The sequence below is a fragment of the Pollachius pollachius genome (genome assembly GCF_949987615.1).
Source record: "Pollachius pollachius genome assembly, chromosome: 5".
NCBI lineage: Eukaryota > Metazoa > Chordata > Actinopteri > Gadiformes > Gadidae > Pollachius > Pollachius pollachius.
In genome coordinates, this window is record NC_136938.1 from 26,392,999 (window position 1) to 26,410,143 (window position 17,145).

At 47.4% G+C, this 17,145-nt stretch overlaps 1 protein-coding gene across 1 annotated transcript in view; it reads left to right on the forward strand.

Annotated features, from left to right (window-relative positions):
• LOC307076146 (protein kinase C-binding protein NELL1-like) overlaps positions 1–17,145 on the forward strand; it is a gene marked incomplete at both ends in the record, with an annotated part of 204,457 nt that overhangs the window by 73,067 nt on the left and 114,245 nt on the right. Inside the window, 2 exons of the mRNA XM_079737030.1 lie at positions 2,490–2,640; positions 12,587–12,757. Coding sequence (XP_079593156.1) covers positions 2,490–2,640; positions 12,587–12,757 — 322 coding nt within the window. The remainder of the gene's footprint in view (positions 1–2,489; positions 2,641–12,586; positions 12,758–17,145) is intronic.

The following is a 17,145-nucleotide window of genomic DNA, read 5'->3' on the forward strand; positions in this document are numbered from 1 at the left end:
TCATTGTAGCTGGGTGTTGATGTTGCTTGCTGCAGTTTTATACAAGGTAGAATCCTTTTTCAAATCAATCAACGTTTTGCCTCTGTGCTCGATTGATGAGAGAAAAGTTAGCTGGTTGACGCTGCTGTCGTTGCTGACTTTCCAGGTTTACCGTCGCACAATGACTTCCCGTCATTTTGACTTCCTGTCATTATGGCTTCCTGTCACTTTCATAGCATCTGTTGCTTTACGTATTGAATGTACAGCGAAAGGTGCTTTCACACCATATGTGACTAAACATACTGTAACTGCCACCTACGGCAAAGGAGCAGGAAACTTGGGAACTTTTTGACAGCCTTGTTAACTAATTGCCCACTGTTGATAAGTCGAGCAGCATGACACCTCAATGTCTAGAATCTTAATTTTGACACTTTTGTCTCTTGTTGTTTTTTGGTTAATTAAACTTGAAAATGTAACGTCTGTGTGAGATGCAAATAGCCAGCGAGAGGTTGGGTTGATTGGATTGGAATGAGACAACATTCATCAAAAGCCGGATAATTGCAACAATCACTCTGAGAATTTTCATGCTAATTTTCTGAGTGCATGTACATCTAGCAACTTAGCTCCCAGAGTTGTGTGCGTGACCGCTTGTTGCATGTCACAGCATTGTTTGTTTACATTTATTCAGAGGACTCTGATAGGAGTTGTGTGTGTGTGTGTGTGTGTGTGTGTGTGTGTGTGTGTCTGTGACCCAGAAGGCCTGTGTGGAATGCAGCGGGCTGTAGTCTGAATGTCTGGTAGCAGGCAGCAGGAGTGTGAGACTAGACAGGTCACCCAAGGGAATTTTAAAAGCCCTCGCCCCTAAGCCAGCCACCGGCTCCAGCTAGACGGGACAGTCTGTCACCTCCAGCCCGAACTGCGATGCTCTAGGTCAAATCTGTCCTCTTGGTCTGCAAAAGCACATTCATCCATCAAATACAAAAAATACATGGCAGGCTGAGGCCATTGAGAAGTCAAGTATTTTGGTCTGTCTGTACATACATAATTCATGCTAGGAGTGTAACGGTTCTGTCAAATGTAGGTACACGCGGTTTGGTGCGTGCGGCAAACACGCACAGTTCAGCAAGGAAAAGAAAAGAATTGAGACCATAGACCTCGGCCCATTTTGGAGGCAAAACCATAATTATTACAAACAGTGATAATTGATTAATTGTGGCGGGACTTTATAATACCTTACCGCTATTATATACTGAGCAAGAAACAACACCGACCATAGATAACGTCAGTCACTGCGCTGATTGCTGGTCAGTAGGAAACAGAAAGTGAGAGACCAAAGTAAAGTTGGCAAACATCCAATATGATTCTAACTTCACTGCATGGAGGTAGAGAATGGTGACCGGAGAGAGCCAGTTGTTGTTACCTCTCCCATTGTCATTTAAGTCCTGCATAATTAGGATTCTGCGTTGACCAATGTGACAGCACAAAAGGTGATGGATGAATCATTAACCGTGCCTGCCCAGCGCTTGTCCTGCCCATACTAGTGGGTCAACATGTTGAGGTGTATATGGAAACACCATCCAAACTTCAAACTGTCCAGTGCCGTAGGAGAGACGCCGGTCGGGGCTAAACCTAAACAACAAGGTTGGCTTAGTTCAGGAGGTAGAGCGGGTTGAATTGTAACCAAAGGGTTGCTTGTTCGATCCCCTGGTCCTCCTAGTTGAGTGTCGAGTTGTTCCTGAGGAAGACACCTCACCCTTACCTCTCCGGAGCTGGCTCTTAGCTTGCATGGTTGTCTCCGCCGTCGGTGTGTGAATATGTGTATAAATGGTTGTTCCTTGGATGAAAACGTCTGCTAAATGTAAACCACTTACCTCCTTACTAACTTCTCTGAACTTTCAGCAAACATCTTTCAACCAACTCAGACCGATACAATGAAATCACCAAAGGAGTGGGCATGTTCATAGTGTTTACAACCATACCCCACAGACTTAAATAAATGGTTAAGATTACTGTGCTTTACAGCATGTTTCACTTTGTGCAACGTTTATTGTTGAAGGAATGTAGGATTTGATGCCATAGTGAGCCTTCTCTTGGTTAATAAAGGAAAAAGAAAAAATATCTATATAGTCCCGAACCGAAAACACGTGAAATAAAACCAAACTGGGACACAGCTGAACTGCTTCACCCTTAATACAACCACAGTATGTATGTGAAACTTGTCATCATTCGTATTTGATCATTTATAGTTCCAGGCTTTAACGTTCAGATGCAAATGATCAGATGCCCCAAACCCGGGTACGGTAAAAATGGCTGACACAGGTGAGGGGTTTCCAGGCGCTGATGTGTTCTCCACCATTACCCTCATCCCTCTTCCTAATACCCGCCTCCGGCCTCAGACCGTCGAATGCTTAGCAGGCTAATGGAGCGATCCTCCGTATACAAGGGGAGGCAGAAGCAGCCGTATCACATTCCCTTCTTTTATAGTCGTCTCTTCTGCTGCGTCTTTCCAGATGTGGGGAGAGCTGTGTATGCTCCAGAACACATCACCGATAGGGTGGTGCAGATGTTCCGGAGGAAGACGGAGTTCACGTTCCTGGCCTCCATCCAGCAGAAGGCGTCCACCTCTGGAGTCATTTTCTCCATCCACGAGTCAGAGCACAGGTATGAAATGCACCAGCCTGCGCACGCAGATATGCGCACATGCACAAACACACATGCATGCACACACACACAGACACGCGTGCACAAACACACAGACACGCGTGCACACGCACACAGACACGTGTGCACAGACACGGTAAGCAAGGGTACAGCTGGATGTCATTGAGAGAAATACAGTCTCTTAAACATAATTGTAGAGACTTTTGATCAAGTAAAGAACAATGTAATTTTGATTGCTCCCAGTCTGTGTTCCAACCCCCTAACAAAGAAACAGGTCTCCCAATTGCTGTAGGACCATGGTAAATCATAAAATATGTGTGCAAACGGAAGATATAGCATGACAGAAAGGGGGATCAGAACGGACACACTGCACATACTTTATGTATGTTAACTTTCCACTCACAATGGCCATATAAATCAGAATCAGTGTAGGATCATGAATATGTGCCGCTGCCCCGGTTCAAGCTCCACTCAGACATAAAACTTTGTAATGGAGCTGTCACGCAGTCGCCTAGCCGCGCTAACAGGTCCACATTTCCTCCGAGCCTTTCCTCTGAATTTTCCCAGCGATAGTGTGTGCTGCAGGTTTTTTCTTGTTTTCGCAAAAAATAGCATTGAAATGAATGGGTTATGATTACAGAATGGGAAAGGCCGCAGGTCTGACTTGAGTGGCACCTGTGAGTTAGACTCCCCCCTCCCCCCTATCCCACCTGGGGATCTATATGGGCAAATTGTTTTTAAAGGGCAGGCAGCATTGATTCCCTCCCACTCCCCTCCTACCCTCCCTCACCCTTTCTCCCCCTGAATCCTTCTCTTAAAGGTAACAGCTTTCAGTTCTCTAAAGAACACTGGCAAAGTGAGCTGCCATGGAACGACGGCGTGGTGTGGGTCCTGAATGCTAAGTGTGCGAGGTGTTGTCAGCGCGTGGACATGTGTTGTGTTGTGTGTGGGCATGGACATGTATGGTATGTTTCCTGGGAAAATGGCCCAGACTCATACTTAGTCCCTGCTGTGTGTTGTACCAAGGTCACCTTGAGAACGCAAAACATTTCCATCCCTGCTCCGTCTCCGTCTCTCTCTCGTCTCTCTGCCTCTTTTTCTCTTTCTCTCTCTATCTCTCTCGCTCCGTCTCTCTGCCTCTCTTTCTCTTTGTCTCTCTATCTCTATCTCTCTCCGTCTCTCTACCTCTCTCTGGGATGCGTATCTCACCTTTATCTCCTGCCATTTTCTGTCTTTATGGCCCCCTCTGTTTTCTTCTCCTTGCCCTCACACACACACACACACACACACACACACACACACACACACACACACACACACACACACAAGCAGGCACACACACACACACACACACATTCACACGCACACACACACACACACACACACACACACAAGCAGGCACACACACACACACACACACACACGCAGGCACACACACACACACACACACACACACACACAACCACAAGCAGGCGCACACACACACACACACACACACACACACACACACACACGCAGGCGCACACACACACACACACACACACACACACACACACACACACGCATTCACACGCACACGCACACACTCATTAGCTGCAGGCGTAATTGTTGCACAGCAGGCTGGCCAAACAACAGCAAGGCTAATTGAAGCCAACTGACGGTAATCTATCGCTGAAGGCAGCAGAGCAAGACCACATGCACCACGGCATGGGCGCAGGTTTAGCGGCCAGCCACAGACGGACTAAAGCAAATGTTGCCATAAAGCGACGCTCAACGACACTCGGACACAACCGAGCGGTCTGATGTGCAAGCAGGAAGGGAGCGACCGTCTCTGGGACACTTTAATGACCCCTGAACCCATTGGAAACCACCGCACCAGTTCTCACTCTGTATCTTTGAAATGTTCTGCGAATGTGCTGTTTAACTCTGTTGAAATACTACCTCACCCTGAAACACGGTTATTATTTCAGGTCCTATTATAAAACATTTATTTAGTGTCGAAAGGATGGTAAATGGACTGCATTTATACAGCGCTATTCAAACAAGTGGCCACTCAAAGCGCTTTACAATATTGCCTAACAATCAGCCATTCATGCACACATTCACACACCGACGGCGGTGTCAGCCACGCAAGGTAACAGCCACCTCATCAGGAGCAGTTAGGGTGAGGTGCCTTGCTCAGGGACATCTCGACACTGCAGGGATCGAACTAGCAACCTTTCGGTTACCAGCCAACCCACTTTACCTCCTTAGCCACACGCCGCCCCATTCAACCCTTTGAATAGTTTACTTCAGTGGATTTCTTGAAATAAAATCTTGCCATCTGACACTTTATTGACGACCCCCTGTTGTGTCCGTTTAGGGCCCACGGGCGCTGACACATCCATCTCTAACCCCCAGAATCAGTGCAGCTTTTCTTCCAAGGGCCCCATCAGGTCCCTCAGAGGCCTGGTTCTCTCCCATCATGGCGGACCTTTCAGTCAGCCGGCCATCGGACGGACAGCTCTCGCCGCGGCGCCAATTCCAATCAGGCGTCCCCCCTGTCCCCTTCTCCCCTTCTCTCCCCCGCTCCCATCACAATCAAACCTCCCCCGCCGGGACCCCAACTCCTTTATTCCCTCTCCCAGTTTGATAATATCCTCCCATCATCCTTCACTTCCATTCTCACAGGTAAAGAAATGGAAGAGAAACATTCCACCGGGATTCGTTTTTCCTGGCCGAAGGCCCAGGAATTCCACAGGTTTATTATTTCCGCTCCGGATTGTACAGAACATATGTCGCCTTTTTTCTATTTTTTTTATATTATTTTTTTGGCAATGCAAGCAGTTTATTTCGCGGGCCTTTGCAGCAGCTCCCATTGTCAGCAGCAGAGGTGTCACGACCGTGATCAAACTAAAAGCCTGCCATTTTTCCCTGTTCCTCTCAACTAACCACATCCAAACATCAATGGTGCACAGCCAGTGCTGCCACCTGCTCTGATCACATGATGTTTCTCCCTGCACTGCTGGTCCTATTCTGGGCTGGCTTTTGCTCTCGCTTTCTCTCTCTCCCCTGCTTCCTCCCTCTGGTGCTCTCTCTCTTTCTCTCTCTTTCTCTCGCCTGATCTCTCCATGTGTTGCTCTCCCATTTCTTCCTCCTCTCGCCTGCTCTCTCCCTCTATTTCTCTCTCTTTCTCGCTATCTCTCTTGCTTGCTCTCTCCTTTTGTGTCTCTCTTTCTCTCTCTTGCGTGCTCTCTTTTTTTCTCTCTCTCGCCTGCTCTCTCCCTCTGTGTCCCTCTCTATTTCTATCTCTCTTTTTCTCTCTCGCCTGCTCTCATTTTTTTTTCGTCTATTTCTCCCCATATGTTAAGAATACCAACAGTCACTTGTCATACAGGGAATTTTGCCTTGGCTCACACTGAAGGGGGAACACATTGAAGGAGACTATCAGAGCGGGCCAGAAGACAGAGGCGGGCTATTGAAATGGAGATCCACACGATTAGCCATCATGCATTTACAGAGAATTACACCGCATGCATTGTTTTAATGACAATCCATTCATCGTTACCACCAGAGAAAGCTTGTCAGCATTGCTGCATCCATTTTCCTCAAGCGATAGATAATCTTCTTATCTACTAATTGGTTTTGCTTGATTTGAGAACCTACTCTGTATGTTCAGTAGCTTCAAATTCTTTAAGTAAGCCGGACATCATTTCTTTAATCAACCTTTTCTAAACGGCAATGTTCAATTTCCGAAGGTCGATGGCATATCAGTATTTTTCGAGCTGACTTCAATCTTTTATCTTCCATCGTTGTTTATAAAATTGTATTTGATATATTGAGATATTTCCTTATCGCTATAGAGATTTTTTCATTAAGAATCAAATAGGTATCAGCAGACATCTAATGATGACGGTCACCTTTCATTACCTTCTTTATCTTCAAAATACGAAGTCTTTCAATTTGACCAAGCCCGTTCTTTTAGATTCTTTAGATATCACTCCTTTTGATACCTGGAGGAAATTCCACCATACAACAAAAAACACTTCTTTATATTTTGTGAAATCAATTTGGACAACGTTGAACCCTTGGGCAGCCTGTCAGTCTTTTTTCAAACGGAGAAATAATGCTAACAGAACCAACAGAATCCATTGAGTCTGGATGCTTGGCGTGTTGTTCCTCTGTCTCATTTTTCTCTGTATGCCTACATATTTCTGTTTGGTGTACACATTGGTGAAGTGGTTCCTTCCCCTTTTAAGAGCAACCGGATCAAGTGGTTATCCCTGTGCTGTTGCTCGTCCCAATAGTCGATCCTTCCACTTTCTTCCCAGCAGCTCGCCTGCGGTGCCAAAAACTTGCTCACCATCTCACTTGAGGAGTTACCATTAGCTGCACATCCTTGTTTAACCCCGACGTATATTTGCCCCCTCAAACAGGTATGATTAACTGTTTGTGTGTGTTTGAGTGATGTCTATGTGTGTGTGTGTGTGTGTGTGTGTGTGTGTGTGTGTGTGTGTGTGTGTGTACTACAAGGCTGCTGTACACTGCAGGGGAGGCTGCTTGTTCCCCAGTATATTCCTAGCTCGTAGCTCGTTCCTAGTCCCCCCTGACATCCAAACACGTGAAGGATTGGCTGATGTTCGAGCCCTACATCTGGAGAAATTATACTGATTCCTCAGAAGAAGAAAGCTGACAGGTGTTGAGTACTTTTCGTACACTGAGCCAAAGAGGGGGAACAATGTCACATGGATCCCCTCAAGATTACATGCGTAGCCTTTGGGTACCCTATGCAAACTTCATACGAGCCCACACAACCAACCATCACATACATTTACATTTGCATTTAGGGCATTTAGAAGACACTTTTATCCAAAGCTACTTTTTATCCACAGTACATTTGTCAGAAGAAAGAGAAACAATATATCACCGTTGGTACAGTAAGGATGTTCATAGAACCAAGTGCCAAGGGCTAACTATATAGGATGTATACTAGGATAACCCATTCCCCGTATAAAACAAAGCTAGCTAGGATAAGATGCTACACAATGCTAAGTACTATTTATAAGTGCAAGAATGTACAACATACAATAAGTGCGTAACAAGTGCCACACACATCTGTAAAGAACATGTGAAGAGCTATGTTTTGAGTTATTATTTCATGGTCTCTTGGTTTGAATACTTGGTAATAAATATTGGGCAATGCCATAAAGCGTGAGTTTGTTTATGCATGGGGCAGAGCTTGCAGATGATTGATAATCTGCCAGAATTAACGACCATGCCATTTATTTTCTTCTGTGACAAGTGTAGGTAATGTAATCCAAACATAATATAAAATCATGAATAATTATCATCAAGCTCAAAGAAAGTCAAAATTATTGGTTTGGGTTCTACTTTCTCTGACCCGTTGATGGGCTGGTAGTGATTGGTTTTCTTCGCCATTGAGGACATTTTCTTTGCTAAATAGTCACACAGCAGCAGATTACATTAAAGGCAATTTTCCAAATTTATTGCAAGTGCCCTGACCTAAATATAAAAAAAACTTGATTGGCTATATCTAGGGATATTAAAGCGCAAAAACATCTATTTCTGATCACAATGCAATGTGCACTTCTCTAAAAAAAGAGGTCCATTTACCGTCACCAAAAGAAATTTGCCAATTAAGGTGAGGTAAGGTGGTTTTGTCTAATGGTAAAGCTATTCCGATATTATAAGAGGTGAATCAGGATTCCTCTTTAATAATCCACCATGTTCAGGGTGTTCGTATATTCAGTGACTTGTGCCCACACACACACAACCACATTGTTGACTGCAGAGTTGATATATATAGACATAGGACATAGACTTGGAACTTGCCCATCTTTCATCCTTGTTTTCCTCATACATCGTTGTTCCTTACACTAGCAGAGAATCATGTGTGTCACATTAAACCTGGCGTGATGTAATGCGAGGAAATAAAGCAAAATGCATCACCCATTAGATGATGTCGACACTGCGTTTGCCTCTGTTGACACGCTCCACTCCGCCTGTGGGCCACTTGTTGGATCACATTGTTAGAGACACACGCTTTGACCTCCCCGTCGAGCGGGTAATTGGCTAGCAGCTGCCGTCCGTTAGAAAAAGCTGCGTGACACACATACGCAAACACACCCCCACACACCCCCACACACACACACACACACACACACACACACACACACACACACACACACAAGTATGCAAACACAGACACACACACTCACATATACACACACACAACCACAGACACACACGCACACACATGTATGTACACACACACGCGCGCGTACGCACGCACACTTACGTACACAGAAACACGTACACAGAAAAACACACACGTACACACAAGCGCGCTAGCACGCAGAGAGGCACGCACACAGATTCAGATCGAAAACCAGAGGGACGACACCGGAATCCTAATGATGAGGTTTACACGCTGTGTTTACCCTTTCATCAAAGGAACATTCAGGCTAGTTAACAGCGGTAACTGTCACCGCTGGATCTCACTTCTTCCATGAACGTCTTACCCGGGATCCCTCCGTCATTTCAGCGTTTGACTCAACAGCTTGTGCCTGATACACGTGCCTCACGGCGAACGGGTTCAGAGCGCCGCTCGCCTCGGCGGCTGCCTTGCTGCCGCACCGGTGAGGCTGTTTAAACGCCTGCGGGGAATTATTGACGAGCCTGTGTTTGTGCAGCGGTGTACGCATTCCAGTGTACCACCGAGGCGGGGATCTTTACCCACAGCCCGCTTGCTCGGCCGCTGGCTCTCTCGCTCGTTCTCCCCCCGCAGCCGCCGAGGTCTCTCTGCCACGAGTGTGCGAGTCAGATTCTGCTGAATGTGTGTACTCTGCTGAACGTGTGGACCAGTCAAGACACATTTCAGAATAGCCAATGAGAACACAATCGCCGTTGAAGTTGCCAAGTCATTAGAACACGAGGCCTCAACTGTCACCTTGGGCAACCATGGTCATTCCTGGAGAGAGAGGTACTGCCGGTCTTCCAAGCCTCTCGTGGTGTGTGTGTGTGTGTGTGTGTGTGTGTGTGTGTGTGTGTGTGTGTGTGTGTGTGTGTGTGCGCGTGCGCGCACACCAGCTCGAGGGACTCTTGCTTAAAGCACACCCACTGGCAGTTGAGCGTTTTTGTTAATTGATCGTTGGCTCGTTTGAAACGGGTGGTTCATTGTGTGACCGGTGCTTCGGAATGCACATTAATGGGGGCCTCAGATAGACGCGGCCATTTAAGCGAGTGCTCCATCGAATGACTCAATCGATGCAAATGATATACATTGGTGCAAATTGAGTCACGCCGCGGGAGAGCACGCATTTAAAGTAAGGAGAAAGGCTGCTGGAGAAACGTCGGCGGTAAACGATTGGAGGGTCGACTGTCAGAGAGTCATTAGTCGCCGCCTTGTCGTTGCCTCGTTGACTCAGCGCGTCGGCTCTCCGAGGCGATCTCTGACGCATCGCGCCGTCAGGAGGCTTAGTAGGAGACAGGAAGATGATGACGGCGATGAGCTTTTCATCAGCGGGAGAAGGGGGAATGCTTCGTTAATGTTATTTTTAATCAAGAAATGTCCCACTCACGGGGCCCCTGGCTGATTGGGGGGGGGGGGGGGGGGAGGGGGGGGCTGGAGAGCCCCTCGTATTCGTTCTCATTCAGGTCCTCAGTTTTATGCAAATGAGCCTTCTCCTGCTGACGAGTGTCAGCTCTGTCTGGCCCCCCGCTGCTGTGAGTGAAATAAGTGTCAGGTCAGCGGCCAACATGTGATGTACGCTCATTCCAGACTGATGCGCGTGGACACACACTCTGGACAAGCACACACACACACACGCAAACACACAGACGCACAGGCACGCACACACACACACATACACACGTACGTACACACTGACGCAGACACACACACACGCACACACACTGACACACACACGCATACACGCACACGCAAGGACGCACACACTGCGCACGCACAAACAAACTCCGGTGCCGAGGCTGGATGTGTGTAAATACATTTTGTTGTTCGTGTCCCAGTTAAGCGCTTCCCTGTGAGGCCTGTTAATAAGCACGCCGTTAATTGTTTTAATAATAACACAACCTGCAGCGCGGGGCTGATTGAGAGTCAGCCACTCCACGCGTCGAGGTCAGAGCTCGGTGTGTTTGCCTGTGCGTGTGTATTTGTGCCTCTGTGCATGTGTGTGTGTGTATGTTTGTGTGTGTGTGTGCGTGTGTGTCTGTCTACCTGTGAATATATGTGTGTGTGTCGTGTATGTTTATGTCTATGTGTGTGCGTGTTTGTGCCTGTGTGTGTGTTTGAGTGCGCGCGCGCGTGTGTATGTGTGTCTACCTGTGAATATATGTGTGTGTGTCGTGTATGTTAACGTCTATATGTGTGCGTGTGTGGGTGTGCCGGGAGGCTGGGCCTGCTGATGGATAGTGTATCAGCTCCAGTGGACTACTCGGTGCGTACTCTTCGCTCCTGCGTCCGGGCACAGGAACCCCAGACCCAGCGCCACAGCGGCGGCTGCGTCTGGACTCTGAGCTCCAGGCAGGAGTCCAGGAAGGCTCCTCTCACCTCTCATACCGGGGGAGAAACTGAGAATCTCATCCTAGGAGGCAGCAGCCTTATGGAGCTGTTTCCAGGAGAGCCGATGAGTCTGTGAAATGCAGCGATGGACGAATCGGCTTCCGATTTGCCGTAGTTGGTATTCCATGGTGTAGCTCTTCGTTCTTCCAGCCCCCGTGCATTAATATGCATGAGGGCTTCCAGCTCAGTAGGACGTGTGTTTTTGCACATGCACGCACGTGTGAACCCGTGCGCATGTGTGCATGCAACCAAATTTTAGGGCAGGATATTGGTTTTCTGTCTTTAAATTGAACTGTCCCTGTCAATCTTTTTGTTTATATTCTGTGTTGTGAGAGTCACACAAATACACGTGCAAACACACACACACACACAAACAACCGTACTCTCACACACGCACACATACACACGCACACATACACACACACACACACACAGACAGAGTGTATTCTAATATAAGTGTGTGTTAGAATGAGAGTGACAATGTGGTGAAGTTGGGGAGCAGCTAAAATGTCACCGGGAGCTGCCTCGGGCGATCACGGCGCCGACCGCTGGGCTCCGTTCTGATTGGAATCACAGCCTCCTCTGTGGTTTATCAAATGTTTTCTGCCTGGAGTAGACGTGGCTCCGTACTGCCAGCGCGGGGCCCGACCCCACGTTGCCACAATTACGGCCGAGGAGACCAGCCTGCTTCAGGAGCCATCTCGTTGCAGTCCTCCTTCAGTGTGGTTATTGTTTCACTACAGCGGGCGTAGATTACAGCGTAAGCCCTCATCCCTGCCGTGTCTACAGCCCTCGGCCCCTGGAAGGGTTGGGGAATACTTCAAGGGATGGATCCATCGTGATGTGCGTGGTAGCCATAGTTACCAGAGTAGTAGTTTCTGCATGCCTTTTTGAGTGTGCGCTCGTAACTCTTTCGTCTGGTCGAGAAATAGAATCTCGTTGAAGTTAAGCGAGAATCAAAGTGAGCTATCGTATCACGACACAATCACCAAATACAGGTTTCAAATTACATTTAAATTGGACCTTTCCTCGTATTCTTCAGGGTTATTTTCAATAATTTACAATTTCAAATGAGAAGGCTGGTCGTTGAAAGAAAACACACTTGCTATGAAAACACTCTCTCTTTTTAATTAGTCGGAGCAGTCAGCTATTCATATACTGTAAAATATCAACTACGCACAACTACACACAAATGGCACAACACGCGGTAAGCATTCCATCGAAGGGACATTTCCAGCATCCGTGTGTTTCCAGTCAGCGACACCGGTCTGTGATATGAAGCAAATCAACCGGGACACACCGCATCTCGGCGGGTCAACGGGACGACAGCCAATTTGTGTCCGCTGTGTTATCCTGTGTGTGCAGCTACTTTGAGCTGGAGAGCAGCGGCGTGAGGGAGGAGATCCGCTACCACTACCGCTTCAACGGCAAGCCCCGCTCCGAGTCCTTTCCCTACCGCCTGGCCGACGGACAGTGGCACCAGATCGCGCTCACCATCAGTGCCTCGCACCTCCTGCTCCACGTCGACTGCAACAGGTAACTGGGGAGGGAACGCCTGGGCCGGTGTGCGGGTATTTATTTTATTTTATTTATTTGTTTTAAAAGGGACAATGCACATCAATTGACATTTTTAGTTTACACTCAAAATGTAAATGTGCCAGAGTTAGCGAAAAAGCTAATTTTCATCTGTAGTCCCTTGTCAGGTCAACACATCATCACATTACATTAATAAGGAAAAATGCAAGAAGGATAGAAAGCAAGAGAGAGAGAGAGAGGGAGAGGGAGAGAGCTAGAGAGAGAGAGAGAGAGAGAGAGAGAGAGAGAGAGAGAGAGAGAGAGAGATAGAGAGAGACGCACCTGCACACACAGGCGTATGCATACGCATGCACAGATGTATGCATGCACGCACACAAGCACATGCACACACACACGCTCATTCCATATGCACACCACACCATTTTTGGTTTATATATCTATACATAAATGCATTCATGCCTGTTTTTTGAGTGTGCCACCTGTCAAGTGGAGGTCTTCCTTGACGTCCCGTATGTGGGGTCTGGGGTAGGGGGAAAGTGACAGGCCTAATGAGCTGTCCCTCCATCAAGGTAAATGTTTGTCCACACCTGTCCCGATGCGTGTGCTGTCAGGTGAGGGGAAGCTGCAATGAGATGCACCACATCCACACAGACATGTGTGTGTGTGTGTGTGTGTGTGTGTGTGTTTGTCTGTGAGTGTAAGCACATGCACTCACAGACATACGTGTGCACGCAGGCCTCGCCGAGGAGCTCCTGCAGAGAGCAGTCTGCACGCACGGTGAATCCCACCGTGCCTCTCTGCGCTTTACATAATGAAGAGGAAGGCGACGGCAGAACAATCGCTCCATCGATTCGCCCGTCACGAGGACCTTTTGTGTGTGCGCCCCCCCCCCCCCCCCCCCTGCCGTGCCAATCTGTCTCACTCCTCCTCTGAAGTAGTATCAGTCATCCTCTGCCAGCGTTCAACCCCCAACCCCTGCTGCGAGAGGTGGGGGGGGGGACAAAGAGGTGACTCTCTCTGTCACCTGTTTCACGGCTCGGGGGAAAATAGAGCTATAGGATACGATTCTATACGAGTGTCCGGTATCGATTCCCTCGCTACTTATTCACCTCAGCGGCTCTGGCCATTTGCCTGTCCTGTTTTATCTCAATGCGGTATCCATCACTCAGCCGTCACTCGCAGCACAACGAATTGTGTCTCACTCGCTGGGGAGGGGAACGGGCGAGGGGGAATTAGCCGTCTTTGTTATGTCATCGGGTCTCGTAGGTCTGCCTTGAACTGAAGATGTACCCACCATGAGATACTGTGTTATATTTGTATGAAGACATTATGAAGAAAAAGCACGCCAGGCTTGTTCACAACGTGCTTATCATATTTGCTGATTGCCTGCAGGAAGGATAGCAACAGATAGTGTGTGCCACCAGTTTTTCTTTTCAGAGTACATTTATTAATTACAGTCTCACCAGTCCCCTATTTCATCTCATATGTTGCTCTAAAATTAGGAGGACGTTTTTATGAAGCTTTCAGCAATGACATTTGGAGTGGCGTGTGTCTCAGGAGGTAGAGCGTGTTGACTTGTAACCGGAAGGTTGCTAATTCGATCTCCGACTCCTCCCAGCTTCTCCTAGTGAGTGTCAAGGTGTCCCTGAGCAAGACACCTCACCCTAACCGCTCCTGACGAGCTGGCTGTCGCCTTGGATGGTTGACTCCGCCATCGGTGTGTAAATGTGTGTGCGACTGTGTAAATGCTAGGCAAAATCGTAAAGCGCTTTGATCGGCCACAGGTAAAAGAAGTGCTATATAAATATAGCCCATTACCATTTACATTTTAACTAACCCCCTTCCCTTCCCAACCAGCGCCCGACCCCACCTCGACTCACCCTTGACAGCCACTCTATATCTTCTATATCCTCTCTGTATCTGTGATGTGACAATCAGGCCTCTCCAGTCTCCAGTGAGTCGGTGCCTCTCTGTCATTAGTCCTTAGTTACAGTCATTGCAGCCCACTCGCTTCACTGGCTAGATATCTCCCGAGTCTGGACACTAATGTCACGTTTCTCTCTGGGGGAGGTCTGGGTAGACACGGCAGTAGACAGCCACTTTCCCCCTCAACAGATCCCCCTCCTCTGGCCCTTGGGGGGGGGGGGGGGGGGTCGACGGCTTGCTTTGCTCCTCAATTAAGTGCAAATGATTCCCTTCCCGCTGGTTAGTGACATCCAGCTCTCCCTCTGCTGGGATCAGACCAGTTGATGCAAGCTAAACACAACCACCATCACAAGTGGTTGTTGTGATATTAGCATATTTAGAAAGAGCAGTACTCCGATTCTGCCAGGATGTTGTATTAATAGTCATAGTCGTAGTAGTCAAATAAATGTAATTATTTTAAAATTATTATTAAATTAATCTTAATCTTAATCATTTTCTTTGCAGTTATATCGATCCCTTTGGTTGCTACGTTGTCCTCTGTGGTTGCTAGGGTGTTCTTGTTGGTTGCTAGGTGGTTGTATTGGGTGGTTGCTAGGGTGTTCTGGATGGTTTCTATGGTGTTGTAGGTGGTTGTTAGTTTGTTCTAGATGGTTGCTATGATGTTCTAGTTGGTTGCTATGGTGTTCTGGTGGTTGCTAGGTTGTTCTGGGCGGTTTATATGGTGTTCTGGGGGTTGTTATTGTTTGGAAGGTGGCTGCTATGGTGTGGAAGGTGGTTGCTATGGTGTTCTGGGGGTTGCTATGGTTTGGAAGGTGGTTACTATGGTGTGGAAGGTGGTTGCTATGGTGTTCTGGGGGTTGCTATGGTTTGGAAGGTGGTTGCTATGGTGTGGAAGGTGGTTGCTATACTGTTCTTGGGGTTGCTATGGTGTGGAAGGTGGTTGCTATGGTGCTCTGGGGGTTGCTATGGTGTGGAAGGTGGTTGCTATGGTGCTCTGGGGGTTGCTATGGTGTGGAAGGTGGTTGCTATGGTGAGGAAGGTGGTTGCTATGGTGTGGAAGTTGGTTGCTATAGTGTTCTGGGGGTTGCTATGGTGAGGAAGGTGGTTGCTATGGTGTGGAAGGTGGTTGCTATGGTTATCTGTGTTGTTTCCTTTGCTGGGGTGATCTCGGTTCTCTAGGTGTAAAAAATAAAAGGTTTAAAGTCATTCCATAAAGTTTGTATAGAAGGTTTAAAAATGTGACTATTGTTCAAGTGTAAAGTACAAAGGAGTTAAGTAGGACATTTTGGGCAGAATAATCAAGCTAAAAAGTATGATGGGTAATAAGAGTTGTCCAGCTAAAGCCTTACACCTAATTATGTTTGAAGTAGTAGTGTTGAAGGAGCAGCAGAAGCCTGTCACTGTGGCGGTAATGAGGCCGGGCGAGGAACACTGCTGACAATGCTCGTCAAGGACTGTATTATTCTTTAATTAGCATAAGGAATTTACGCTAAAGAAAGTGAAAAAAACATTATTTTTGTTACAAATTGTCCCAAAGCCCTGTCTGCAGAAACAGATACCAATTTATATATATATATATATATATATTATTTACCAAGTTGTCTAAGAGGTCAATCTGATTCTGTATGTTTTGATCAAAACAAAAGGAGGAATAGTCTGTAATCTGTGTCTCAGGAGTTGACCAATAGGAGAATAGTCTGTAATCTGTGTCTCAGGAGTTGACCAATAGGAGAATAGTCTGTGATCCGTGTCCCTCTGGGGTTGACCAATAGGAGAATAGTCTGTAATCTGTGTCTCAGGGGTTGACCAATAGGAGAATAGTCTGTAATCTGTGTCTCAGGGGTTGACCAACAGGAGTATAGTCTGTGATCCGTGTCCCTCTGGGGTTGACCAATGAGAGCGAGCGAGGAGCATTCTCCCCAACAGACATGGACCCCCGCTGTGATCCTCTCTGGAGCTGGGGGGGGGGGGAGCCCACCACGGCAGTGTGGCGTGGATCACAGCGTCCAAACACCTCACAGTTTACACTGTTTGCCAAAAGAGGGGGTTTAACATAGTGTTTATGTTGTTGAGATGTACACATGAACAGTATGTGGCAGAGTATAGCACGCCATGGCCATCTGTACTGATGATGCGGAGGTGGGATTTCCATAGAAAGTATAATTTCTCAGGGTTCCGATTTTTTTATTCAACATATGAAATAAATGTACCATAAAATGGGATTTTCAAGCAAATGGAGAGAGAGAGAGAGAGAGAGAGAGAGAGAGAGAGAGAGAGAGAGAGAGAGAGAGAGAGAGAGAGCGGGAAAGAGAGAGGGGGAGAGAAACTCGAACTCTATATGTGGATGTTCAAGTCGTGTGAGTCTTAGTTCTGGCAGGTCTTAAAGAGACGACCTTTTGCCCGGCAGGATGGTCCTTTGAGGATCTGGGGTGGTCAGCAGTCTCTCCAGCTGCTCTCTCTCC